Raw genomic sequence first — 22,786 nt, 5'->3', positions numbered from 1 at the left:
GCATCGTCTATCGCTCCTGACCGAATCCTGCTTCCCTCACCCGAATGGGGGGAACGGCCAGGAGACCTTGTGCCGCCCACTTGCCATGGATGGCTGGGTGCTCATCGACCGTCTCTACAGACTGTTGGTGGATATCTGACAGCGGACGCGGTCGGACATGAGCTATTGATCCTCTATGATGAGAATTCTTTGCAGATCTCCAAAGACTGGAATGCAACACTCAGTATCTCCCCTAATTTCTCTGCAAGGAAGACTCACAGTCATATTTTGTGATTAAGAGATTTTAACTAGATTGATTCTCTGATGGTTATACGGGACTAAGCGCCTTAAACGGTCCCGTTGGTATTGGTGATGCTGAGTTCGAAAGAGGTTGCTGGATGGTAAGTTGGTCTACCCGGTTGGGGTGGAGTGGTCGACCTTTCGAGAACTATCAGGTCCCGTCTCATCGTTGGCCTGATATAGTGTCTTGACCGCTCTGCTGTAACTCAAATCATGTGCCAGGAGCGGACTGGTGAGATTGTTCTGCCTGGCTCTGCGGCTTCTGCCCTATGACGGTATATCTGCCGTGGATAAGTACAGGACGTCAAAAGCGCGCCGTGGATACTCACACATCGTACAAGGCGTGGATCTCCCTGTTTTTCAAGTCCTTGCGGACATCGACCAGCAGTGATTCCAGCTCATCTTGGGTCCATTCAAGGACGCCCAGGAACAACCTCAAGCTAACAGCCTGTAGGCCCTCAAAGATCTGGGTCCAATTGACCAAGCCCATCCGCTTCAGTCTCTTATCACGCGGCCAAGGACCAATGGGCACTGGAACCTTGACCGCTTGAACATTGACGAAGCCGGAATCATTGACCCACTGCTCGAGATGCTTGCCGACGCGTAATGTTCTGCCGATTTTGCCAGCCGCCTGGTGGCACAGCGCGAGCCAGCGGCGGACCGCGTGCTCTTCGGTCAACGACCCGTCTTGAGAATAGTAGTTGATGTCAAAATCCTGAAACTCGACCCAGCCGCCCGGGTTGAGATTGTCATAACACTGACGCATCAGCTTTGGCCAGTCGGCTATCGACCCGACCATGTACCGGCAGTGAATGAAGTCTGCCTGCTTACTGTATGTCCACTGGTCCTGGACATCGTCAATCTCGAACTGGACATTGGGCGGAACAATCTCGGACATGGTAGGACTGATGTCGACGCCAACCACCTCGGCCGAAGGATACGCATCGGCGAATTCAATGGCCCAGGTTCCCGTACCGGCTCCGAGGTCGAGGACACGGCCGGGGTCAGACTGCAGCGGCGCCAGATGAAGTCGGTTCTGGTTGATGATGTTAAAGAGGGCGTGGGCTATATCGAGCCGCTCCAGTTCAGCCTGGTACATCCAACGAGTGAGTGAGCGTGAGAAAGCTTCAGACACTGCATCACCCACCTCATCATTTGGCCGATGGTATGTCCCGTCCTTGTAAGCGTGGTATCGTCTGCCATATTGCTCTTTGTTTTGCAACACGCTGGAACGTACAGACGCCGTCGTCTCGCCATCATCCCTGATGGGATATATTAGGTGCTGACTATTGATTAGCGGAGCAGATTGGCACTCACAGCTCTGTAACTCCTTCGTCTTCATCCAAGGCGATCTGCGCAGTTTCATCACTAGCCATATCGATCCGCGTCTTCAGGATGTCTTTGGACAGAAAGGGGATTTTGACGTCTGGTATAGCCCCCGCTGAGGTACTAGTAGTGGACGAGAGATGCGAGGTAAGTCCTCTGGTGAGCCATGTCAAAAATTCCTGCAAGTGTTATCAACATCTGCCACCCCCATCTGGACGTTCCACCCTCGCTTCCTTGGCGTGAGCTTCGAGATGTAGCCGGTACGGGTCGGATGTTGCTCTTTCTGGTGCATCTGACCAAGTTTCAGCCTGTCATAGGCGTTGCGATATCGACAAAATACGACTGCGGAGTTGGGTGGGACGCATTAGCTGCGCGTGGGACTGCGGTGTGACTGCCACCCGGCGGCAAGAGGCGCCTTGGTGGCCGCTTGATGTGGATAGACGAGGTCCTGGGGTGGCTGATGGCAGTGAATAGGAGCCATCCACGTTTAAAAGGGTCATCTTCTCGTCCCACACTTGATCCCTCGATGTCATGCACGAGAACGAATGCGGCATCTGGATTCTGCACGCCCACGCAGCAAGCGAGATGACAAGCTTTGAGCCACATCAGCCACGTCAAATCCTTCACAAACCACCCCCCTCTCAAAGTACGAGTACGGACGACCAGACTACTCCTCTTGTACCTCTATGATATGTCACCGGCAAGGGCGAGCCGAGACGAGACGAGACGGCCTGTCAGATCTTTAATACCCTGGCTGCGAAGAAACCCAACCACAACCCTTTCTCCAACACTCAGATACACATCCCATCATGACTTCGACAACGCCCCTGAAGGTGATTGTGATAGGCGCAGGTACGTTTGAGAAGGTTTCTGACTCTGACCGCATGCTGGCTGGCTGGCTCATACTTTGTCCAGGATCTACTGGGTTGCTGCTAGCACAAGCCCTGAAACAGGTATTGGACCACTGCGATTCACCCACCCCCCCTGCTTTCTTTTCCCATCCCGTGGGGATGTTCGCGGCCCAGAGAGACCAACAATTGGTCATAGAATGGCATTGCATGCACCGTATATGAGCGAGAGGACCATACCACCTACCAGAACCGCGCACGCGAGTGGGGTATGACCTTGCACTGGGGAGCAGAGTATCTGTCCAAGTGCATTCCGCCGGATATGGTCGCCCAACTCGACGAGAACATCTGCTGTGACCCGTTCTTCAAGGGCAAAATCTCATCGCTCCCCATCTACAATGGCGCCACGGGCGAGAAGCTCTTTGAAATGCAGGGCATGGACCCCAGGCGAGTATCACGAAAGAAGCTGAGGAAGTTCTTGAGTCAGGGGATCGACGTACAGGTAAGCGCTCTTGGAGCCTCTACTATTTTGGAGGGTGCTGACTTTTGACAATCCAGTACGGTAAGAGGTTGGCGTCTGTTTCTGTTTCGGGGGACACCGTGACAGCCGTCTTCGAAGACGGGTCAAGTACATCTGGGTCTCTCCTGGTGGGGTGCGATGGATCCCATTCGACGGTGCGCAAGTTCCTGGTGGGTGAAGAGCTGGCCAAGGAGGAGTACATGGACATCCAGATGTTCAACGTCAGCTGTTCCTTCTCCAAAGAAACGGCAGAATACCTGCGATCGATCCACCCGATCTTCAAGCACAGTTACCACCCCGGAGGCTTCACGTGGTGGAACTCGATCCAGGATGTTACGGATCCCGACAAGCCCGACACGTGGCTGTTTCAGAACCTGCTCTCCTGGCCCGGTGCCCCGAGGCCAGAGGACCTTCCGGACCAGGCATCCCGCCTCAAGTTCTGGCGCGACCAGATTCCCAAGTACGCTGAGCCGTTCGCCACAATTGGCAAGGAACTTCCGGACGACCTGGTCTTCCCCACGGACCGGACCGTCGTGTGGAAGCCCGACATGGACTGGTCGCAGTCGCCGCTGTGGCCGCGGGTTACTATCGCGGGCGACGCCGCGCACGCGATCCCGCCGTTCCGCGGCCAGGGGCTGAACAACGCGCTGCAGGATGCGGCCAAGCTGATCGACGAGATCAGGGAGTGGCGTGCCGGCAACAAGACCTTGGGCGAGGCCATGGCCGACTACGAGAAGGAGATGAAGGAGCGCGCTCTGCTGGAGATGAAGATCTCGATCCTCCAGGCTGAGACCGTACATAATTGGGATAGGCTGATGGAGGCGCCGTTCATCAAGCACGGCATGAACAAGTACAAGGAGGAGCAGGAGGCAAATTAGCGCCGGCTTGGCCCGCCTGTAAGATCGGGAGAGCATTGTCTCTCTCTCATCTCTCTTTCTTGCTTTCTTGGTCAAGCACAATGAGGTAATGCTTTAGGTACATAGTACTAGACTCGGACGATGTCAGATGTCAGCTACTAGATGCCAGATGCCCCCTGTCAGATTTGCGCATATGACTATGTTTCCCTTTCATGTCCAACGAAAAAAGGAGCTAGAAAAACGTAGATATCGCCCAAAATCTATCCAGATGACACGAAGGCTTGCTTGCTTGCTTGCTTGCTCGCTCGCTCCCTGGATACGACACTTCACCCCAAAAAGACTGAAAAGATCAAACGCTCGCTCCCTCGCCGTACAGAATCTCCTCGACGTGCTCGGCAATGGCCAAGGCGCTGGTCAGGCCCGGAGACTCGATGCCCAGCAGATTGACAAAGCCGGGGAACCCGTCCTCCTCGGCGATGTAGAAGTCGACGAAGCCCTTGCCGTCCTTGCCGTAGGTGCCGCTCGTGCCGGGGCCCAGCTTGGGCCGGATGCCGCAGTAGTCGAGGTCGATGGCGGAGGGGTCGATGGACGGGAGGTACGTCTTGATGACGTCGACGGCGGCGGCCAGGCGCACCGGGTTGGGGGAGAGGTCGTGCGGCGAGTCGACCCATTCGACGTCCGGGCCGAAGCGGATCCGTCCCGCCATGTCCAACGTCAAGTGTGTGCCTAAGCCGCCCAGGCCGGGGATGGGAGCTGGGTAGAGCAGCGTGCTGGGTTTCGGGCGCGACGCCGAGTACGAGAAGTAGCTGCCCTTGGCGTAGTAGGCCTTGCGGTGCCGCTCGGGCGGCAGCAGCATGTTGGAGACGTCCACGGCGGCCAGCCCCGCGCAGTTGACCAGCGTCTCGACCGTGATGGTGTCCTCGCCGCCTGTGCCGTCGCGCGATCGCGTCGTGATGGCGTAACCGGCGCTAGAATCGCCGCCATCGCCACCGATCGACGAGCTGCGCAACGGCTCGATCTTCTCCACGACCGTGTGCAGCACTTCCTCTCCGCCGCGCTCGTCAAAGGACCCTTCCAGATAGGCCATCAAGGCGTGCGAGTCGACGATGCCCGTCGTGGGGGATTCGAGCACTCCCGCCTCGGCGCGCACATCGGGCTCGCGGCTCTCGATGTCGGCGCGCGAGAGGAAATGGGTGGGCACGTCGATGGAGCGGCTGAAGTCGTGGAGGGCCTCGAGCTCGGCGAACTGCACCCCGTCCTGCGCGATGATCCACTTCTTGGTGCGCCGGTACGGGATTCTCTGTGCTTCGCACAGCTCGTACAGCATCTGTCGGCCGCGGATGCAGAGCCTGGTTTTGAGCGAGTTTGGCCCGTAGTACAGCCCCGCGTGGATGACTTCGGAGTTGCGACTGCTCGTCTCGGTACCCACAGCGCCGTGTCGCTCGATCAGGATCGTCGAGGTGCCTGTCCTCGAGGCCAGCTGGCGCGCAACCGCGAGCCCAACCGCTCCTGCTCCGATGACCTGCGGTCGTGGACATACAGATCAGCTTCTCCTGTAAAAGCCAAAGTGGTGGCTTGGGACGTACGGCATGAGTGAAGTCCACATTAAGCATTCTGGTGGTGGAGAATGCCCTTTCCCTGACAGCTTCACGGTGAAGCAGCTTGGCTGCAGCACGCGCTATAGAGATTGTCATGGTGGCTGCTCTTCCAGAGCGGAAATCGGTGCCTTTTACCCTTGTTGGCGCTGTTAGCACTGGTGTTTGGTTGGGTCAAGCTCGACTCACGACAATCTGCAGATAGCAGGCTACAAGCCTATCCACTGTGGCATTCCCTCGTGTTCACCTCACCAGACCATTTGAACTGGGACTTCGCTCAGTGACAGTTCACGTCCCTGCGCCAATCGGGGAGGGTGAAGGTCACAAGAAGCTTATCAGAATTTGCGCGGAGGCAATGTACTCCAGGACGGGTGATTAGATCTCAAATAATTGTTCAACGTCCCAGCAAGGCTTGACTTATGACAATCACAAATGCACTCGTAATAGATGACCTGATTGGAGAGTGTTGGATGGTATATGGCATACAAGTCGAGAACAGAGTTGATATGAACGAAGTGAGAGAAACGGGAATAGCGCCGGGCAATCGGCGGGAAGATGATCCGGAATCGACATCCGCAGGCAGCGCAGGGAACTCCAAATTGAGTCTCGCCAGTTCACACTTTCAGTTCGCTACCCCTGTGCGACGATGACCCTCCAATGAATATGCACACCTAGGGCTTGGTTGAGCGATTCAGCTGCAATATGGAGTGCTCATCGTCGCCGCGGACCAGTTCTACAATGAAAAATTCGACGTTAATCAGTGCCCCGTCTGTACCTGGATCGGCCTGCAGCGACAGAAAAGTGGCTGAAAGAAGTAGGTGGTGAGCTATGAGAACTGATCATTCTCGCGGACAGTTACACAGCAACTAAGGCTGCTCCTTTCCTGTTCTACAGCCCCATCAAAGAACCTCGCTATATATAGAGGCTGTGCGAAGCCATTGCCGCTATCGGGAGAATATCCCGCCCTCGGCGCTGCGGAAGTTGGTGAACCTCAAACGCTCCGATCCACGAGATTTCAGGAACTCAACCGCTCTCCTCCCGCAGGTATCTCCCTTGGCAAACACTCACATCTTCGTGCCCGTTGAAGCGCAGCCTGGCTTGTCATTCCTGTGCCGGCTAGGTGGAGCCGGAGTTTGCCCTAATCTTCACGCCGAACCGAGCTCGCCCCTGATCTCGGCGCAGGTTGGTCTGCCTGAATTCATGATCTCGGTCCCATGTGAACCATAGAAATATGCGGTTCAGAAGACTCCCGGCCACCTTGGCTAATACCTCAAACGACACCCGTCGATCCTCCAGACAAGCAGGCCATCAGGACACAATGTCTCCTGCAGATCGTGTGAAACAGATAACTCGACAAATAACCTTTCCCAAAGGTCTCCTGATAGGGCAAGTGGCCATAATCACGGGGTCCGGACAAGGTATCGGTGCTGAGACTGCTCGGTTATTTGCCAACGAAGGCGCCAAAGTGGTAGTGCAGGATATCGATACAAGTACGTCATTCGTTCAATACCTCACCCCCCAAAACAAGCTAAACAGAGGTTTTTCGCAAGTCTAGAGAGGGCAGAAGATGTAGCTCAGGGCATCAGAGAGAGTGGAGGTGAGGCAATTGCTGTGCCAGGGGACATGCTCGACTTTGCATATATACCGAAGCTCGTCCAAGAAGCTGCAAAGTTTGGCAATGGCAAAATTCACATCATCGTCAATAACGCCGGGTTCACCTGGGATTCAGTTATTCATAAGGTCACAACCCTTCCCGACCCGAAAAATGCCAGGTGCTGCTGACACGCTGAAATGGTAGATGACCGATGAGGCTTGGAAGACCATTATCGATCTGCATTGCACAGCGCCCTTTATGCTTGTACGAGCGGCTGCACCGTATTTCAGAGTCACCGACGGGGAGCGAAGATGCATCATCAATATCAGCAGCGTCAGCGGCATCCATGGGAATGCGTGAGTGGAAACAAAGCCTTTTTGTTTCGAGCAACCAGCACTGATGCCCTGCAGCGGCCAGGCCAACTACTCCCTGGCCAAGGCTGGAGTCACTGGCCTGACCAAAACCATTGCGAAAGAATGGGGACCCAAGTACGGCGTCCGTAGTATCACGTAAGGAATCACGTTTCCTCCCCCTCTCTTCTTCTCTCTTTCGGAGTTGCACAACTGTCACTAACACTCCGTGCACCATTAACAGAGTCGCATTCGGATACATCAAGGGGACTCGCCTCTCGGGTTCCAAAGAGGCCGGCAACTTTGCGGTAACGCCCGATGGGAAAAGGGTTTCCATCGGCGTGCCGCAGGCGATTAGGAGCGAGCGGGACGCAAAGAATGACGTTCCCTTGGGTCGGCCGGGCAAGGTGCCCGAAGCAGCAGCTGCAATCATGGCTGCGGCCAGTCCCTTGTTTGACTATATCACCGGCGAGACGCTGATGGTGACTGGCGGAAAATAGGAAAAAAGGAGAGTTTAAGATTGTCCAGTGATCGACGAATCTCGCAACTCCTTTTTCGACCACACCGACCGTTAGAATCCGGCAATGGCCTTATATCTATGATAGACCCTTGTCACGACAAGTTAGATGGATTGACGGCGTCCCAAGGCGAACGAGATCGCGAGCACAACCTTGCAGGGAACATGTTCAGACAACACGAGGCGACTGTGGGAATTAGATCGATACAGTAATATAGCAAACAGTTGTTTCCGTTCTATATCTGTCTATATATATCTATACCTGCCACACAAACCCACAAGTTCCGATTCAAAGTCGAGCATCGATGCGCTGCTGCGTGTCTCCCAGAGCCCAGTCAACACGGCACCTTCTGCTCCGGACTTTGTCGGCGTCGGAAGCCTGGATCTTGCGCGCCTCGACAGCCGGATTGTAACCCAAGCCGGAACTCTGGGCGGCAGTGCGGTCCGAGGCGATCGAGCTCCTCTGGCCGTCCGCGCGCCTGTAGACGGTGACGACGACGGCGCCCCCGAGGCCCAGGTTGTGCTGGAGGGCGACGTCGAGGTCAGACACAAGTCGGTTCGTCGCCCATCCACGGAGATGCCAGACGAGTTCGGCACACTGGGCGAGGCCCGTGGCGCCCAGAGGGTGGCCTTTGGAAATCAGCCCGCCTGAAGGGTTGACCACGACGCGGCCCCCGTAGGTGATGTCGCCGTTGCGGACCATCTCGTGGGCCTTGCCGGGCTCGCACAGGCCGAGCGCGTCGAGGGTCAACAGCTCGTTGGCGGAGAAGCAGTCGTGCAGTTCGCAGATCTTGACGTCGCGCGGAGACGCCCTCGCCTCCGCCAGGGCCACTCGTGCCGCCTGCTTGGACATGTCGAACCCGACCAGCTCGATGGCGCTCCGGGAGAACAGTTTCGGCGAGTCGGTGACGCAGTGTTGCCCGGCGATCAGGACGGCCTTGTCGCGCAGGTGCGGGCGCGCGTCGAGGAACCGCTGCGACACGATGACGGCGGCGGCGGCCCCGTCGCTGGTCGGGCAGCACTGCAGCTTCGTCAGGGGCGCGTAGATCATGTCCGACTTGCGAATGCCCTCGAGGGAATACTTTTCGCGGAACTGCGAATACGGGTTTCGCCCAGAGTGGTCGTGGTTGACGCGCGCGATCTCGGCAAAGTCGTCTGCCTCAGCGCCGTACCTGGTTTTCGAGAGCATTCACGCGTTAGTCCTTGGTTTTACCCCTTTTGGATATTTTTTTTTTCGTAGAAAGGAGAAAGGTTTTTTTTGTGGTTGGGCTACTTGATTAAGAGTAAAGGGGAAACACCGGCACATACTTGGCCATGTACTCTCTGGCTGCATTCCCAAAGATCTGCGCGTTGGGAGGACTGTTGGACTTCTCGGGTGCGATCTCGTCGCCCATCTTCCTGATCAGCCCCGTGGGCGATGGACGGTCTGGCCAGTTGGACCTGAGCATTCCCGGCCGCATCTGCTCGAAGCCGACCACGAGGACACAGTCGACGGTGCCGCCCTGGATGAGCTTGCGCGCCATGAACAGGCCGCTCGACCCGGTGGCGCAGTTGTTGTTGATGTTGAGGACCGGGATGGCCGTCATGCCGAACTGGTAAAAGACTCGTTGGCCGCTCGTCGAATCGCCGTAGCAGTAGCACGCGAGGCCCATCTCGACGTCGTCGTAGTTGATGTGCGCGTCGAGCATGGCTTTGACGCCGGCTTCGAAACCCATCTCGTAATAGGTCACTTTGCCTCTGGGCTTGATGAACTGTGTCATGCCCACGCCCAAGACGTAGGCTGGGCTGGCTGCGGAGGTGGCCATGTCGGGTTGGCTGGCACGATAGAACACTATCTGGGGGAGGTGGAGGGGTGTTGAGAGGCTGCTCACACAGCTATGTCTTCTGTCTAGGTTTCAAGTGTCTTGCAAAGGCTGCTTTTGAACGGAACAAGGTCTTGTTGTAGTCTTTCTCTCCGACATGTGACCCCTGCCTTGTTGGTATGTCCTGTGGACCTGTGCAGGCTCTGTATACCAACTGACCAATCGGCGAGGCGGCAGACCATGATTCGGGATCGGCAAAACCCAAGTATGAGGCTCGGCGCCGATGGCTGGACCCACATCAACATATCCAACCAACCCCGATCTCCGGTTTCCCAGTTGGTGGGGCGCCCCGATCACTTTCCAGCCGAGTTTTCAGCCTCGTCGTGGTCACCCAGCGAAGAATGCCTGGCCCCCTAAGGGAGGCAGTCTACCGAGTACACTAAGGAAAGAAAAAATCCGTCTCGGACTCTCAGGGGAACTAAGCCACCAGGGCATTAAATCGCTGGCAATTTCTTGATTTGCGTGAAACTTGACGCGAAGCAACAGGAAAGGTTCAGACCCTCCAACGTTCTCCATTATTCTATTGTAACTGTCAAGTGCCACAGCCATGGCTAGAACATACGAATGCCCGTACTCACTGGAGATTCCGGTACAAGATGTCGCCAGCTTCATCTTCACGGCAGGCACGCCCGAGAGTCGCCGTCAGCCACAGTATTTCGACGCAGAGAAGCCTGAGCGGAATTATAGCTTGCAGCAAGCGGAGGTTTGGGTGAGGAGGATCGCCAAGGGGTTGCAGGACCTGGGGCTGCAGGCGGACGACAAGGTGTTTCTGTGCAGTGCCAACTCGTTGTACTTCCCGGTGCTTCTCTGGGCCGTGATGGCTTCCGGCTGTGTCTTTAGCGGATGCTCACCCAATGCCTCAGTCTCTGGCAAGTCCCGCTTGACGCCCTTTCCTTTCCGCTTATTTCCAGTCTGATCCTGGTGGAAGAAATATCTACATCTGAACGGGGAAGGCTGCCCGACGCTGACAACTAATGTATTCGTTCAACAGAAATTGCATATCAGCTCAACGACTGCGACGCAGAGCTTGTGCTCGCGAACGCTGCATCCATGGCCAAAGTCCAAGAAGCCGTGCGTAAAGTCGGAAGACCGGGCCTCCGAGTCTATGAATTCACAGAACCTGATATTCCCGATTCCGCAGGGTCAGGAGTGACGCCGTGGACAGACTTTTGGGCTTCAGAGTCCCGAATATCCGGATGGGATTGGCCAAAATTGGACACCAAGGAAAAGGCGATGGCGAAAACGGCGGTGGTCAACTATTCCAGCGGGTATGTCGGTGTTCTTAGGTCTTTGATCCACGTATCTTGAACTCCCCCGAGTCGCGACTTAGAACTGACCATGTGCGCTTTCAAGAACGACAGGTCTCCCCAAGGGGGTTGAGCTCTCCCACTACAATCTGATCAGCAACTCGGCCCAGAATCTCTTCAAGCGTCAGCTCGTCGCAGATACTCCTGCAGGGCTTGCTCGCAAGAGCCGCCTAGACTCGGCTGGCGAAAGGTGGCTGGCTCCATTCCCAATGTTTCACGCCTACGTGGGTGATTCCTTCCCTTCTTTGCGTACAGATGTAGGTCCAAAAATGTGTCTAACACTCTGTCCTAGGGCCAAAACTACTACTGCCTGAACGCAGCTCGCTGTGGAGCCAAGGTCTTTGTCATGGGCAAATACGACTTGGAGCGGTGGCTGACGTACCTGGACATCTACCGGATCAACTTCCTGACCGGCACCCCGACCGTGTTTGCTTCCCTCACAAAGTACCCGCACCCGGAAAAGTTCAACCTCAAGGCCGTCGAGTCTGTCATCAGTGGATCGGCCCCTTTGAGTGCTGAAATTGGTCAGCTGGTGGCCAAGCGCTACCTTCGGCCTGGCATTGTCGTCAAGCAGGGATGGGGCATGACAGAAAGTACCTGCACCGCAACGGGATTTGCTCAGGATGACGAGGATGACGGTGCGTCGATTGGCTGGCTCAGTTCGAATATGAGTGCCAAAATCGTCCCGATCCCCGGTCGAGACTTTGGACCGTCAGAAGTGACAAAGCGTTATCCCGTCGGGGAGATTTGGTTGGCAGGTCCCAATATCATGAAGGGTTACTATAAGAAGCCACGAGAGACGGCGGCCACTATAGTCAATGAGGATGGAAAACGGTGGTTACGGACAGGCGACATTGGATACGTCAATGACCAGGGTCGATTCTATATCATTGATCGCCTGAAGGTGAGATGGCCCCGGCGACATGCAAGATCTATTCTAGGCTAACCTCGTTGCTATAGGAATTGATCAAGGTCAAAGGATTCCAGGTCGCCCCTGCTGAGATTGAACAGATGCTACTACTACACCCCAGCGTCGCTGATGCTGCCGTTGTCGGCTTCAAGATGTAAGCATTCTGCCGTCCCCAGCAATCCACGCTGCTAAACTCTACCACAGGAACAATGGAGAGTATCCCAAAGGCTATGTGGTCAAGAAACAGCAGGCACGCGACGTCACAGCCGAAGAGCTTCAAGATTTCATAAAAGCGCGCCTCTCAAAGGTCAAGTGGCTGACGGCAGGAGTCGAATTCATCAACGCCATTCCCCGCAACAACACGGGAAAAATAGAAAGACGCAAGTTGAACAGCGGTGATGGATCGAGCATGACTCCGAAACTATAGAGATAATCTCCCTAGGAGAAAAGGAAGGCCTTCACACTGGTTGCAGACGTACACTAAAAGGTATATAGACATGGGAAACAGCGCATATTGCTCCTGCATAGAAGGACGTTATGCTGGAATGAACCCCTACTCTCCATCTTCTCTCATCTCTGCGGCGTTATTTGGGTGTCTCAAGCTTCCCGTCTGCTGTTGACGTTGGAACGGGTGCTGGAGAGTTTCGGCTCGCGTTTTGAAAGGGACCAGCCGAGCCGCACGCATCGCATCCGTTGCCCATTTCTCCCGGCATCGATTTTCCGGCTCGGGGAACCCTTAAGCATGCTGTGACTGGGGATGAGAGCTTGTGACTACAACTACCACCACCATCCTTGCTGTGACAAAGGCATCTTACCCCAAGGATCACTTCATATATCTAGGTACGAGGTATTCTTGTGCGTGTGAGAGAACTATCGACCCATCATGGGCGCAGAACATACCACCCAGCCCCTCAAACTCTCCAGGGGCATCAAGTTGCCCAAATCTCCGTCGACGGTGTCAGTCACGGCCATCGATAGCACCAGTCGCCTTGCCGTGCCTGTGTCCGTCTTGATTGGGCCCCCGATCTCCGGACACGACAGGATCTCTTGTCCCGCCATTTCCTTTCTCATCAAACACGCCGCAACGGGGAAGCACGTCCTGTTCGACCTGGGCACCCGCAAGGACTTGTCGAATTTCTCCCCCGCCACCGTGCGACTGATCACGCAGCCATCGTGGACGGTCGAGGTGGACAAGGACGTGGCGGACATCTTGGGCGACAATGGGATCCCGCCGTCGCGCATCGACGCCGTCATCTGGAGTCACTGGCACTACGACCACGTGGGCAACATGAAGACGTTCCCCTCGAGCACGGACCTGATCGTCGGTCCCGGCTTCAGGGAAGCGTTGACCCCTGGTTGGCCGGTCAATGAGAACAGCATGCTCCTCGAGGCGGACTGGGAAGGGAGGAACCTGGTCGAGATGGACTTCTCGTCGTCCGACATCAAAATCGGCCGTTTCCGGGCCCTCGATTTCTTCGCAGATGGCAGCTTCTACCTCCTCGACACCCCTGGCCACGCCATCGGCCACATGTGCGCTCTGGCTCGCGTGACCTCTGGACCTGGCACCGCCGCCGCCGCCGCCGACGACGACGACAACGACACATTCATCCTGCTAGGCGGTGACGCGTGCCACCACAACGGCGAGTTCCGACCGACCGAGCTCCTTCCACTCCCAGAGACCATCCACCCGTCCCCCATTTCGTCCATGTCCATCTGCCCCGCCTCCCTCTTCCAAGCCATCCACCGCGACAAGAGCGCCACGACGGAATTCTACAAACTCGCGCCCAAGTTCTCGCACGACCACCACGCCGCCGTCGACACCATCCACGGGCTCGAGGAGCTCGATGCCGACGCCCGCGTGCTCGTGCTGGTCGCGCACGATCCCGCCTTGACAGACGGGTCGCTGGACGTGCCGCTGTTCCCCGCCGGGACCCTGGATGACTGGAAGGCCAGGGGTCTCAAGGAGCGGATCCGATGGTATTTTCTGCGCGACTTCGCAGAGGCCGCGGTCCATGGTCGTCAGCAGCTCCAGACCATGGGCGAGGGGATGGTGGTGAAAGGGTGAAAAGAGAGAGAGAGAGAGAGAGAATTCGGTTTTCAGAAAGCGCCAGCAAAGACAAGAAGACTGAAGGACATTGATGTAAATCAGGTAGTAAGTTAAAGCCCATGACTGAGAAATATATGTATGCCCTTTCATGATGAATTTGGCCACACCGGAGGCCTGCTGTGCCGTGCTCGATATTTGTATCGCAATCGATCTTGGATGAATGGGGCTTTCATGGTCTGAGAAGATTGGAAACATACACACGTTTCTACAATACACGGAGATTTGGGTCAGTTCAAGTTCAGAATCTGGCATGGAGATCGGCAAGAAATCTATGTATTCTGTCTTGCTGCTGCTGCTACTTCTCGGCCTGGGTACTTGACTTGGTGCCCATCACATCGTGTGTCCCGATCCTACCCACCTTAAGATTCCCAGGCTCTCCTTTTTCAGCTCGAATAGCGACCGGGCGTGACGACAGTCTGTCCCAGGGTGACGACGTAGGCCCTGTCCACCGCGAGAATGACCAGTTTATCCCCCGCGAGGGCAAAGTTGGCAATCGGTGGCCGCGTCCCGTCTTGTAAGGCGTTGGCGCCAAAGACGCCAATCACTTTGCCCCGGGCGTTCCTGACCACGATGCCGTCCCACTCGCCCGTCCAGACGCGGCCGTGGTCGTCGACGTGGATCCCGTCGGCGAACGTCCGCGGCACGGCCCACTGCAGCTTGTTCACCGGGTTGCAGTCGGCGTCCAGGTCGAAGCGCACGATGGCGCTGGAGCCGGAGCTGTTGGAGCCGCCGCCGACGAAGAAGGGCGACGCCGTGTCCGTGATGAAGAGGTGCTGGCCCGTCGCGTCCGAGGCGATCCCGTTGGGCATGAGCACGTCGGCGCGCGAGATCACCGGTCGTAGCGTCTGCGTCTCCGGCGTGAAGCGGAACACCGCGTTGGCCATGTACGCGCTCGGAGCGTAGCCCGTGGCGCCCTGCGCGGCGAGGTCGTACGCCGTGAAGAACAGGTTCGATTCACCCGCCGTGGTGCACGACCTGGATCCTTGCGACGCGTTCGCCTTCACCCACGTCAGGTCGTCCACCGAGTTCAGCCGCAGGCCGTAGTAGCTGTCCACCACTGCCTCGGCGTGCAGCGTCTTCGGGTCGACCGACCAGATGGCGGCGGGCGCGTTGGGGAGGGACTCGTTCCCCGTGGCGGTGAAGTAAACGAGGCCATTGTAATAGTAGCCGCCGTTCACGCCTACATGCGCCACCGGGGGAATGTCGAGCCTCGTGATCTTGTTCGTGGCCAGATCGAGCTTGGAGACGTACGAGGGAGGACTGAATGGATATGCACGTTACACTTTAGTTTCGTGTCGTAGAGGGGACGGGACGGGTTGGAAAGGTGAGGGTAACACTACCCTACACGACTCACCTGGTTACTGCAGAGGTAAACCAGACCTCGTTGCGGTCATAGAGCCAGATGGCGGCTTCATATGCGTAGTCCGCCTCTCGCACAGGCAGCCGGACGAGCGGAGCGGTTCTTTGGCCTCCGAACAGGTCGAAAAACTCCTCGTCAAAGGCGTAGTAGGTCGAGTTTTGCGCTTCAGCGAGCAGATCGTTGATGGTCCCGTTGTCGGTGGACGTCGTGATGCCGACAAAGTTGGTGGACAGGTTGCCCCAGATGGGTAATGGTCCGTCGAAGGGGATGGGGAGCTTGTACGCCCATGATCCGGGGAGGAGGACGCCGGTGATGTTCTCATGCGCCTGTGCTCGTCCAGGAGGAAGTGCGAGGAGGAGGAAGCTGGTGGCGGTTGCAACACTAGGCAAGGACCACATCTTTCTTGTCTTGTTTTCAATCGCTGTTCAAGCATACAACGCACGAGGGAGGGGTGAGTCGGGCAACTACCGCTATTGATAATAAAGATGGTAGTATAGTCAAACAAGAGTGTCCACGGCCGATAATGCTGGGGTTCCCGGTAAGGAAAGAATGAGCTCGCTGATAGTGAAGGCTTGAACTGGACTTATATACGCTCACTAGGAAATAGATCACTAGAGCCATCGCACGAACTGTAGACCCGTGCCGACAGCTCCGGACACGGGAGTCTTCATTCAAGATGGCCCAAGCCTCACTTACTGTGACGTCTTGAATCGGCTGGAGAATACAAGTTGGACCGAAACCTGTGGACGAGGTACCAACATGGTCCGTCCTCCATGTCATGTGCCCATGCTCTGGTATACCTCCATGGGGTTGGCCAGGATATCCACTTTCTCCAGACGGAGCAAGACCTCTCGGCCCCAGAATCAGTCAATAGACAAGGAAGGCGTCTGCTATTATCGGCATCCGGCATCTGTCAAGGCCCAAAGCAAGACCAAGCCTGATGCTTGACTGCCCACACTGACTGTGGTTAAGGCGGTGGCATTGCTTGTACGTAATGTCTTCTCTATACACTAGATTCGGCTGAGGCGACGCGCTCTGGAGCGAGCCGACACGACTTTCCATCGTCGAACAGACTGCGTCATCTATATATTCTCAATGCCGATATTCCGTATAACTCTTTAAGCGGAGGCTACTGACAACAAAGTTCCTATGTTATTCCATAAAAGCATTAGCACAGTCTATCTAGACGCAGACAGTCGTCGCACTTGGATCCCTCCACGGCCCTGGCTACGCCGCAGTTCCCTTCTTGACGGCCCAAAACTCGGCTTCCAAGTCCAACTGCTCGTCTTTGCCGTCAATCAACCCCAGGTAGTGGCTGAGGTCCTTCCCGTTGAATTCTCTTGTGCTGAAGCCATTGCCGAGAATCTCCATGGGGTTCGACGGGTTCAGGTAGGTAATGTCATAGTCCTCGTATCTCGGCGTCTCCAGGATCTCAATGTAAGTGATTCTGCTGCCGGGGAAGATTGAGACCGGCCCCTCGGTTTTGCCTTGCTTGAACCAACTACTACAGCCCTGGGTCCACGCCGTTCTCTGCAACAAGAGGTCCGCATGCTCCTTGAATGCCCTGCTGATGGATTCCTTGGCCGTCAGAGACTTGATCCGGTCAACCTGGATCTTGTTGATACATTGGATGAAATACTTCATCCAGGTCTCAATGAGTGGGAGGATTGATCCATGACCGAGCGGCCCGTACGGTCCTCCCGCCACCCAGAAGTTGGGGATGGATGGGGCTGCGACCGACAGGTAGCAGAGGAGCTCTTTGCGCCACATGTCTTGGATGTTGACCCCGTTAGCGACGACAGAGAAACGGGGCACGAAAGAGGTATCGAAACTGGAAGTATAGAGCTCGATTAGTACGGGTCTCGTTTAGTATGACTTTTCTGCTTCCACCCTCCCATGGTCAGGGTGTCAACATGCACAGAGTTACACTCACCCGGTAGCACAGATTATCACATCCACTTCATGTTCGACACCTTCGTGATCGATGAATCCCTTCTCCGTAATGCTACCAATGCTCTTGACGAACACGGTGACATGAGGCTCTCTGAGGGCCTCCAGGAATCCAGGTCCGGGCTAGCAATTGACACGTACATGTCAGTACAGAACCCGTCAGCCAGCATCTTCTCGAGCAACACTCACCGTTGGCCGTCTGCATCCGACCCCGAAGTCCTTGGGAACAATTGCGTCAATCAGTTTGGCATCACCGCCGAGCTTTTCGCACATTTCTTTCCGAGAGAACTGGAAAGTCCACATGTTCAGTTCACTGCACGAACAAGACGAGGGGACAGAAAAAATACCTCGATCGACGACACGGCCTCGGGTGTGCCCTTGAGAATATACTTGAAGCGCTGGTTGAGCTCGGTCTCAATCAATTTGGAATATCGCAGGAACTTGTCAGGATTCTTTCTGAACTGCTCTTTTTCTTCCTCGGTGTCTGATGAGATCTTGTCAGGAACCGGTTGGCATTCTCACCCGTGACAGGTCAAGCCTCAGGGCTGCCTCGGGCAGATTTCGCGCCGTTGACTTACATTCAAAATTTCCTCCATCAGGGCCAGCAAACTTTTGGCCAAAGCCCGCTGTGACCCAAGTAGGGGACCGAACCCAGCAATAAAGCTCCTTGACCTGGCTTGTGATGGCAGCTATGATCTGGATGCCGCTGCTCCCGGCGCCAATGACGGCCACTCGCTTGTTTGTCAGATCGAAATCCTCGGTGTAATGGGCACTGTGCATCAGCGTCCCCTGGAAGGAATCGAGACCTTGGATATCGGGCCATTTCCACTTACTAAACGCTGGAATTAGAGCGGACTGACTGCTTCTCGTCACATGGAAAACTCACTTGAGGATACCAGTTCCATTCAACAGCACGTTACAGGTGTCTTCAAAGACTTGTCCATTCGCGTCTCTGACGCTGACGTGCCAGAGACCTTCTTCCTCGTTCCACTCGGCTCCTATCACCTCATGATTGAGCTTGATGTACTTGGCCAGGTCATGTTTCTCGACAACATCCTTGAAGTACCTCCAGATCTCCGGGGACGTGGAATAGTAGTGTGTCCAGTCGGGATTCGGAGCCCAGGTGAACTGGTAGGTCGCCGAGGGGATATCACATGCACAGCCTGGGTATCTGGCAAAAAGGTCAACACCATAACGGGAAGGGGCCTCAGACTCCCTTGCTGAGATTCTTGGGAGCGCGGGCTGCGTACCTATTTTCCAACCATGTCCCTCCAATGTCCGAGTTCTTCTCGTAAAGCTGGATCGTCACATTCTCCGTCATGGTCTCGTGGAACTTTGCAAAACAGATCCCCGAGGCGCCAGCTCCGATGTGTATGACCCGAATAGGCCGCTTCGTGTTGAAGGGCTGCTCTAGGATCCTGTACCCACGCTCGTTCTGAGTAGGCCAGCCGTAAAGTTCGGGACGAAACTTCGACGTCTCGTTCGTGAGGCTATGGCCTCCGTTTAGCACAGCGCTGCCGTTTAGTGAGCCTATGTCGGGAGCCATGGTGACTGGTCCGGCTGCTTTGTCACTCCAAGAGCGTCGCAGCAAGTCAGTCAATGGAAATCAAAGCGAATTGCCTGGTTGCAAAGCGCGCCAAACAATGCGAAAGGACTACCCTCTGTAGGTCTTCTGAGCAAGAATTTTGCAACAACAAACTGAACGTCTCAGACTGGGACCAGTTCCACTCGCGATTCCAGACACTGGATCAGAGCGAAGTACCTAAAAAAAGGTTGAAAGAATACATGTATGTATGTTTGTATATCTCAATCCTTGATAATGGTTCCGGTGGATTTCAAACGTTGCTTGGAGAAACACACCACTCTATTCGACTCACTGAACCTTCGAGCAGGTGAGTTTCCATAACACAAACCGAGGCCGAGTGAGAACACCACACATATCTCGAGCCCCGGGTCCAGAGTTCTTGACTTGTCGCCGGGCATGTGGCCGAAAGTCGAGGGACGTTGGAATTTTGGAGGGCCGCCCACCGGATTCCCACAAACGCCACCTATTCTATACCATCCCGAGCACCATCCCGAGCATCATTCCGAACGCCATCACAGCAGCAACCCGCCGAGCCGAAGTCGCTCTTCGAGCCGGCAGTCCTGCCATGCTAACCAACAAATGATGGGTGAGCTTGCGATAAGGTGTGATTTTGCTATCGATGCATCGCAAATATCTTCATTTCTCACTCTTTCATGGCTTGGCGCTTCAACTGAGGGACAAATCACGGGGGTCTGTTACAAGACTTTTCGTCACACTAGAGTATCAGACAAGATATGTACATAGGCGAATCTAGTATTCTATAGCTGGAGCCTTGTCCAGTATGAGACTGAGGCTATTGCAAAACATGTGTAATTCCCGAGGGCACATTCATTCTACCTTTTCCACCAAAAACCGCTGCCAGGTCTGGAAGGTGTTCATGATGTGTTGACTTCCGCTCGACTTCCTGCCTCCCTACAGCTTTGAAGCCATGTACTTGGTGTTGGGTTTACTGTACCCGATGTCCGTCTGTGGCCACCACGGCCAGCTCTCCGGCGCGTCCTCCTGCAAGGTCCCCTTGAAACTCGGAGCTCTCTTGTCGAAAAAGCTCTTGACCCCTTCGAGATTGTCCCTGCCGCCGAACAACTGGTGCAGGAGGCGCGAGTCGAGGAGATGCGTCTCCTCCGCGCTGCCCGGCCCGCGATTGAGCATGTCCCGCATCAGTTTCAGCGACACGGTCGACGAATTGTCCGCAATCTCCTGCGCGAGCTCGAGAGCTCGCTGGACCGTCTGCTCCGGCGTCGGGAGGATCTCGGAGAACAGGTTCTGTAGGAGTGGATGGTCCGCGCGGTAGTTCGCACCGGTGGCAGTCAGGTGAAGGGCGCGCGACAGACCGATCAGGCGAGGCAGGAAATAGGACGAGCAGGCGTCGAGGACGATGCCTCGACGGGAGAAGACGAAGCCGATCTTTGCGCTAGCGCACGCGACCCTGATGGTGGCGGGCAGGCACATGGTGATGCCCACGCCGACTGCGCTGCCTTGTATCGCTGCGATGGTTGGTTTGGAGCACTGGTGGATAGCCAGTGCGACTCTTCCACCCCTGCGTCCCGTCTGTCGTGTCAGCAAGCGCCTCCTTCTTGCTCGGATCTTGACAGACAAGAGATGTGTGATGGCGGTGCCTACCGGTCTCGATGATCCACGTCTCGCTCACTCTTCCCCACCGTGTCCGTCGCACCCTTGTTGGTGCTCCCCGGCCATCCAATTTCCAGATCAGCCCCGGCACAATACATCCTTCCCGCGCCCGTCAGGACCACCACCTTGACCCTCGAGTCGACGTTGACCATGCGAAACACACTCTCGAGACTGTTACGCATCGGTCCCGTAAAGGCATTGTTCTTGTGCGGTCTGTTGAGCGTAACCAGCAAGACTGGAGTCGGGACTGGAGATGATTCCGGGACATGAGACAGTTTGATATCTGGTAGATCGAGAGAGGCATAAGAGCTGGGTAATTCGACCGGTGCTGAAGGGGGATACATGGCGGGATCTGGGACACTGGGTAGACAGTTGAAGCATTACAGATGAACCTCCGTGCAGCTTGTGGTGTTTACCATGTGCACTTATTGAGACGAGCCTGTAAGCCTCCCTCTCCCTATTCGGCTCCGAAGCAACCCTGCTCGACCAATCGGGCGTCAGGACTTTCATCGAAGCGGGTAGGGGCTAACCATAGATGGGAACTCCACATCCTCCTCGGCTGGGAAGAGGTAGGTCAAAGGGAGGGAAGTCGGGGGACCGTTGGAGCACGAGACACTACTCCAATGCCGTGTCGGCCCTCTACCTATCCTGAGGTAGACTTCCACTTTCCAAGACATTTCCAGGACTGTTCCTAGATTTATCTGGATGTACGGCCACTTATTTACGCAACACGCAGCAACATCAGTGAAAAGGGCATCCCATAAAAGAAGGCGCGGGAAAAAAAATGGCCAACCTCTTCTTCCTTCTCATTCGCTCGCCATTGAAATCCTTGCTGTTTACTTATACCTTTCTCACACAATGTCTGTTCGCGGTGGCCAGGCGGATCCTGCTGCCGCAGCTTCCGGCATTTCAATCGCTGCGCATCCTCTTTCACCGTGCCTACTTGTCGTCTTGCAGCATGCATTACCCTGAGCTGGTCCATCGCCTGCCGATTTCGGCATCCCCGGCGCGGGCGCAGAAGGTGGAGGGAAAGACCTGGACGGGATATATTATCCCGGGAACGAGCGACCTCGAATCTATTGCCAACGGTGAAAGTCACGGCCAAAGCGAGGCCGGATCCAGAACATGCGTAGTGCTCTTCGCTCACGGTGGCGGTTATGCCCGTGGAGAAGCAAGGATGTATCTGCGCTACATGGAGCGTTGGATCAGGTTCGCCCGAGAGAAAAAGGGGATGGACTTGGTCTTCGTCACCGTTGAATACCGTATGTTGCGAGCTGCCATCTCTCTATTGGGACACGGCAGGAAAGCTGAGATATGCAAACAGCGCTGACGACCAAGGCTGCACATCCGGCCCAACTCGAATCAATGCTCGGAGCGTATCGATATCTGCTGGACTTGGGGATATCCCCGTCTAGGATTACGTTCATGGGTGACTCCGCCGGAGGTGCGTGTGTCTGTTGTCTGCATCTACGTCCTTGCTAGCGTCCGAGACGTTCCCTTTGACTCTCCTAGAACTCACCAAAGAGTGCATATATAGGTGGCCTGATGGTGTTGACTGGTCTGAAACTTCTCGAACTCGGCCTACCTCAGCCCGCGGGCTCAGTGCTCGTGTCGCCGTGGCTGGACCTCGCCCTCGACGCATTCAGGAGCGGGAACGCCTCCGTCGAAACCGACTACGTCGTCACAGGGAACACGATCCTCCCCTTATTCGCCGACATGTTTCTCCGAGGCACGGGCCTGAAGGGATCTGACCCCGAGATCAATCCGCTGCGCAGGAAACCCAGCGAGCTCAGGGGTCTCCACCGACAATTGATATTCGTGGGCTCTGCCGAAGTGGTGACCCAGGAGGGGAAACGGTGGGCGGACGTGTGTGAGGCTGCGGATATCGAGAACAAACTCGTGATCGAGCCGGGCCAGTTGCATGTCTATGCCATGGGATCATCTTGGATCGACCCGGGTGTACGAAACAAGACGGATGGCATCATCGTTGATTGGATATGGGATTGCTGTTTTCGGGATGTATCAAACTCTACAAGAACCGTAGGTTCTGTCGGCATGAATGCGTAAAACGTGGCCACAGCCTTTGACCACACGACAGGAAGACGGGTGTCTGGAAGAGTTGTCGGAGGTAGTCGCAAGGGGAGAAAAGACAATACGATGCATAATTGAGGGACACACGCTTGTAGACAG

The 22,786-nt window shown here is 55.7% G+C and overlaps 11 protein-coding genes across 11 annotated transcripts; 5 read left to right on the top strand and 6 right to left on the bottom strand.

Moving 5' to 3' along the window:
• Positions 1–490: 490 nt before the first annotated feature.
• On the bottom strand, positions 491–1,655 carry AYO21_07982 (hypothetical protein; the record flags this gene model as incomplete). The annotated part of the gene is made up of 4 exons (XM_022657934.1): positions 491–560; positions 609–1,369; positions 1,427–1,541; positions 1,597–1,655. 4 exons carry the CDS (start codon positions 1,653–1,655, stop codon positions 491–493), a joined length of 1,005 nt encoding a protein of 334 aa, XP_022509828.1.
• A 759-nt stretch (positions 1,656–2,414) lies between these two features.
• AYO21_07981 (hypothetical protein) lies at positions 2,415–3,851 on the top strand (the record flags this gene model as incomplete). The annotated part of the gene is made up of 4 exons (XM_022657933.1): positions 2,415–2,457; positions 2,521–2,558; positions 2,653–2,955; positions 3,012–3,851. 4 exons carry the CDS (start codon positions 2,415–2,417, stop codon positions 3,849–3,851), a joined length of 1,224 nt encoding a protein of 407 aa, XP_022509827.1.
• A 328-nt stretch (positions 3,852–4,179) lies between these two features.
• AYO21_07980 (hypothetical protein) lies at positions 4,180–5,524 on the bottom strand (the record flags this gene model as incomplete). The annotated part of the gene is made up of 2 exons (XM_022657932.1): positions 4,180–5,352; positions 5,417–5,524. The coding sequence occupies 2 exons, from the start codon at positions 5,522–5,524 to the stop codon at positions 4,180–4,182; spliced, it is 1,281 nt and encodes a 426-aa protein (XP_022509826.1).
• A 1,219-nt stretch (positions 5,525–6,743) lies between these two features.
• On the top strand, positions 6,744–7,869 carry AYO21_07979 (hypothetical protein; the record flags this gene model as incomplete). The annotated part of the gene is made up of 5 exons (XM_022657931.1): positions 6,744–6,915; positions 7,044–7,165; positions 7,224–7,375; positions 7,430–7,528; positions 7,614–7,869. The coding sequence occupies 5 exons, from the start codon at positions 6,744–6,746 to the stop codon at positions 7,867–7,869; spliced, it is 801 nt and encodes a 266-aa protein (XP_022509825.1).
• A 306-nt stretch (positions 7,870–8,175) lies between these two features.
• Positions 8,176–9,691, bottom strand: AYO21_07978 (hypothetical protein; the record flags this gene model as incomplete). Its single annotated transcript, XM_022657930.1, has 2 exons — positions 8,176–9,058; positions 9,195–9,691. The coding sequence occupies 2 exons, from the start codon at positions 9,689–9,691 to the stop codon at positions 8,176–8,178; spliced, it is 1,380 nt and encodes a 459-aa protein (XP_022509824.1).
• A 604-nt stretch (positions 9,692–10,295) lies between these two features.
• On the top strand, positions 10,296–12,392 carry AYO21_07977 (hypothetical protein; the record flags this gene model as incomplete). The annotated part of the gene is made up of 6 exons (XM_022657929.1): positions 10,296–10,658; positions 10,754–11,016; positions 11,102–11,279; positions 11,348–11,959; positions 12,016–12,119; positions 12,170–12,392. 6 exons carry the CDS (start codon positions 10,296–10,298, stop codon positions 12,390–12,392), a joined length of 1,743 nt encoding a protein of 580 aa, XP_022509823.1.
• A 456-nt stretch (positions 12,393–12,848) lies between these two features.
• AYO21_07976 (hypothetical protein) lies at positions 12,849–14,030 on the top strand (the record flags this gene model as incomplete). Its single annotated transcript, XM_022657928.1, has 1 exon — positions 12,849–14,030. The coding sequence occupies one exon, from the start codon at positions 12,849–12,851 to the stop codon at positions 14,028–14,030; it is 1,182 nt and encodes a 393-aa protein (XP_022509822.1).
• A 425-nt stretch (positions 14,031–14,455) lies between these two features.
• Positions 14,456–15,830, bottom strand: AYO21_07975 (hypothetical protein; the record flags this gene model as incomplete). The annotated part of the gene is made up of 2 exons (XM_022657927.1): positions 14,456–15,332; positions 15,427–15,830. 2 exons carry the CDS (start codon positions 15,828–15,830, stop codon positions 14,456–14,458), a joined length of 1,281 nt encoding a protein of 426 aa, XP_022509821.1.
• An 829-nt stretch (positions 15,831–16,659) lies between these two features.
• Positions 16,660–18,928, bottom strand: AYO21_07974 (hypothetical protein; the record flags this gene model as incomplete). Its single annotated transcript, XM_022657926.1, has 7 exons — positions 16,660–17,263; positions 17,366–17,505; positions 17,572–17,670; positions 17,730–17,866; positions 17,961–18,214; positions 18,269–18,553; positions 18,633–18,928. The coding sequence occupies 7 exons, from the start codon at positions 18,926–18,928 to the stop codon at positions 16,660–16,662; spliced, it is 1,815 nt and encodes a 604-aa protein (XP_022509820.1).
• Positions 18,929–19,879: 951 nt separating this feature from the next.
• AYO21_07973 (hypothetical protein) lies at positions 19,880–20,940 on the bottom strand (the record flags this gene model as incomplete). The annotated part of the gene is made up of 2 exons (XM_022657925.1): positions 19,880–20,504; positions 20,588–20,940. 2 exons carry the CDS (start codon positions 20,938–20,940, stop codon positions 19,880–19,882), a joined length of 978 nt encoding a protein of 325 aa, XP_022509819.1.
• A 440-nt stretch (positions 20,941–21,380) lies between these two features.
• On the top strand, positions 21,381–22,663 carry AYO21_07972 (hypothetical protein; the record flags this gene model as incomplete). The annotated part of the gene is made up of 3 exons (XM_022657924.1): positions 21,381–21,858; positions 21,921–22,040; positions 22,134–22,663. 3 exons carry the CDS (start codon positions 21,381–21,383, stop codon positions 22,661–22,663), a joined length of 1,128 nt encoding a protein of 375 aa, XP_022509818.1.
• Between the last annotated feature and the right edge of the window lie 123 nt (positions 22,664–22,786).

Source organism: Fonsecaea monophora (assembly GCF_001642475.1).
Source record: "Fonsecaea monophora strain CBS 269.37 chromosome Unknown Scaff65, whole genome shotgun sequence".
Taxonomy (NCBI): domain Eukaryota; kingdom Fungi; phylum Ascomycota; class Eurotiomycetes; order Chaetothyriales; family Herpotrichiellaceae; genus Fonsecaea; species Fonsecaea monophora.
Note: the sequence above shows the minus strand (reverse complement) of the source record. Positions and strands in the feature narration are given on the sequence as shown.